Source organism: Panthera uncia, unplaced genomic scaffold (genome assembly GCF_023721935.1).
Source record: "Panthera uncia isolate 11264 unplaced genomic scaffold, Puncia_PCG_1.0 HiC_scaffold_431, whole genome shotgun sequence".
NCBI classification, from domain to species: domain Eukaryota; kingdom Metazoa; phylum Chordata; class Mammalia; order Carnivora; family Felidae; genus Panthera; species Panthera uncia.
The window spans coordinates 30605-33520 of NW_026059574.1; the positions used below are offsets into that span (position 1 = coordinate 30605).

Genomic DNA, 2916 nt, shown 5'->3' on the forward strand with positions numbered 1-2916 from the left:
ACAAAAAATCAGAAGGAAGCTGGCCGGGGAGGGGGGGGGGCCTCCTGCTGCCCTGACCGCCTGCCCTCCCGCGTGCAGGCCTCGCTGGGGGGGGGGGGGGGGGGACTCTCGGCCCAGGGTGGTCGGGCGAGGGACGCGGGTCCTAGGCCACCACGAACTCTGACTTGATGTCAGGATTGACTTCCGGCTTCCAAACGGAGTCCTCAAAGTCGAGGCCCAAGCCGGAGGCCTCGCTGGGGCCGCCGCCGCCGCCTCCCCCACTGGTGTCGCTGCGGCCGGCCTTGCGGCTGGGCGGCCAGTGGTAGGGGCCGCGGGCGTCGCGTCGCGCCTTCCTGCGGAGCCGCTTCTGCTGAAGCAGCAGCTGTAGGCGCTCCACCTTGCAGCGGGTGGCCCGGTTCTCCGTCTGCCGCAGCCGGTCCCCTGGAAGGAGGCAGGGACTGTGACTCCTGAGCGCCCCCGCCCCCGCCCCCGCCAGGAGACACAGCCCGACTTCCTTCACAATGCCCCGAGAGAGGGAGCCGGCCGAGGGGGGTCTTTGCGGCTCTGGCGGACCCTGGGGTCCCCCGAGGGGACTCGAGGCGTCCGCTGCCTGCGTTAACCGCGAGCCGGGCGCTGGCAAGGCCGGGTCCGAGGCAGACGCGGAGCAACACTAGTGCCCGAGTTAGGTGGACCTCCAGCCCTGAGGCTGGTGCCTTGGTTTCCCCTTTGTGACCTGGGGGCTGGGGGTCTGCCCGGCAGAGAACAGTGTCGCTGTTCCGCAGGTCTCAGGATTCACTGGGGATGACTGGGTCTCTGGGGGGACACGGGCTACCCCCAGAGCAGCTCCAGCGCCCTCCCCTCCATCAGACTCGGCCATTCAGAGGCTCCACCTGCCATCTGGACAAGGGGCGGGGGGCGGGGGCGCGAGCAGGGAGGAAGTACCCCCCCAGGAGAGGACAAGGACACTTTGTGCCCCCAACACACATGCTCCCTTCTCTCCAGGCTCGTGCAGAGAGGGTGAACAGCAGCTGGTGCCCCCCCTCCTCCCCCAGCTCCCCGGTGGGTCAGCTGCTCTGAGCAGCCCACAGAGGGGCCTTGAACAGCCCGAGGGCGGGCGGGGCCAGCCGGTCACTTACCCAGAGGCTTGCACGTGCGGGCCTGGCTCAGGGAGGCAGGGGCTGCAGCCGCCAGCTTCTCACAGGAGGTAGTTTTGGGGGTGAGGTCCGGGGCGGGCGAGGCGGGCGCGCACTGGGCATGGCAGCGTAGCTGGGTCAGCGACGGGGGCATGCCCTGGTAGTGCCGCGTGGCACTCAGAAGGTCGTTGAGGATCTGCAGGATGGTGCCGATGTCACGCCGCGGCCGCCCGCTGCTATCCTGGCAGTTGGGGTGCAGCGTGCCTGCAGGAGGCAGGGGGGCTGCTGGTGAGTCCGAGTGACTGACACGCGGCCTCAGAAGGGCAGGGGGCCCCTCGTTCGTATACGGCGGGACCCCAGGGTGAGGGCCCAGACACGCAGACCGGCGGCCTCTGGGGTGGGGACGCGCCATGACACCTACCAGAGAAGGTCCCTGAGAACACCCCCGGGGCGTGGTTGACGAAGCTCTCAATGACAGCGCCGGGCTTGCGGGAGCGGGAGGCGGGGCTCCCGCCGGGGGTGGACGCGGGGCTCCCGCCGGGGGTGGACGCGAGGCTGCCAGCACTGGCCGGGGGCGAGCAGTCCATCTGCTGGTCAGGGGGAGGGAGGCATGGTAAGCTGCGGGGTGCAAGGACAGCCCTCGGGGGCCAGGGTCTGAGGGTCACCCACCGGCCCAGGGTCTGGGGATGGCCCTCCGTACAGAGAACACCTCTGGGACCGCGGACAGCCACCTTCTGGGCCCCGAGGAGAAGCCTTCCGGGCAGGACTCACCTCGGGGCAGGTGGCAGCTGAGTGGGATCGGAAAGAGCCGGCTGTGACGGGTGAGGGGGACGCAGGGGCAGGGCTGCTGGACACCGGGGGCACTCGGGCGGCGCTGGACACTGGCCGGCAGGGAGAGGACACAGGGGCGGTCACGCTGGGGCCCCCCCGGGCGGCGGCGGCGGCGGCGGCGGCGGCCGCCAGCACGTGGCGGTGTTGCAGCGGGGTATGCTGGGCGGCCAGCTGCAGCTGGACGAACATCATGTGGTCACCCACGCGCAGCGCCAGGGTCAGTGGCGAGCGGCCGGACAAGAAGTCACTGACCTGTAGAGAGTGACTCGTCAGCGCCAGGGCCCCGGCCTGCTGCGCCCCCAGCCCGGCCCGGCCCCGGCCCCCCGCGCTGCGTGACCTGGGGCCTCTCGCCGCCCCTCTCTGGGCTCTGGGGTCCCTGTCGGTGCCACGGATGCTTAAATAAAATGAATCGGTATTTCCGGAAGACGCCTCCGCCAGCCCGGCCTGGCCCGGGCGCCACTGGGGGCTGTGGGGGACAGAGGCGGGTCAGATGGGGGGGCCTGGCCCTCCCTGGCCAGTTTGGTTCTTTCAAGGGGAAACCGAGGCCAGAGGGGGCAAGGCCCAGTCAGCGGTCGCTGTCCTCAAATAACCCCACCCTCCCAGCCCCCAATCCTCTGCCTGTGAATATGGGAGGGGGGCCAATCTCAGACCCCCTCCCAGTTAAGCCACCCAGGCAGCAAGTGGGCGGGAATTCCTGGACAAATTCTTCGTCCTAACCTTTGCTTTCTCAAGATAAATATTTATCTGTCCTGGGTGGGGCTGAGGCTGAAGGGGAGGTTTAGCTGCTGCGGGAGGGGGCCCTGATGGTTCTCTGAGGCCTGGGTCCCCTGAGAGCTCAACACAGCCCCAGCGCAAACCCTCAAAATCTGGCGGTGTGTGTGGGGGGGTGCGTCTGAGCCCAGGCTGCACTGGGCTCCACCTCTGGAGCCTGGCCAGCGCCGAGCTTTCCCCAGGGGCCAGGATGGTGGGGGGG

General features: G+C 69.5%; 1 protein-coding gene across 4 annotated transcripts in view; it reads right to left on the reverse strand.

The window, feature by feature from the left end:
* Window positions 1-6: 6 nt before the first annotated feature.
* Window positions 7-2916, reverse strand: part of LOC125918086 (midnolin) — a 7760-nt gene continuing 4850 nt past the window's right edge. The window contains exons 5-9 of one of the 4 annotated variants that reach the window (XM_049624128.1): window positions 2281-2409; window positions 1884-2195; window positions 1534-1699; window positions 1116-1376; window positions 7-420 (exon numbers count right to left, since the gene is read on the reverse strand). In XM_049624128.1, the coding sequence (XP_049480085.1) occupies window positions 143-420; window positions 1116-1376; window positions 1534-1699; window positions 1884-2195; window positions 2281-2409 (1146 nt within the window). In that variant the 3' untranslated portion in view covers window positions 7-142. Of the gene's footprint in view, window positions 421-1115; window positions 1377-1533; window positions 1703-1883; window positions 2196-2280; window positions 2410-2916 lie in introns of all 4 variants that reach the window. The other 3 variants (XM_049624127.1, XM_049624130.1, XM_049624129.1) reach the window with 3 other exon arrangements.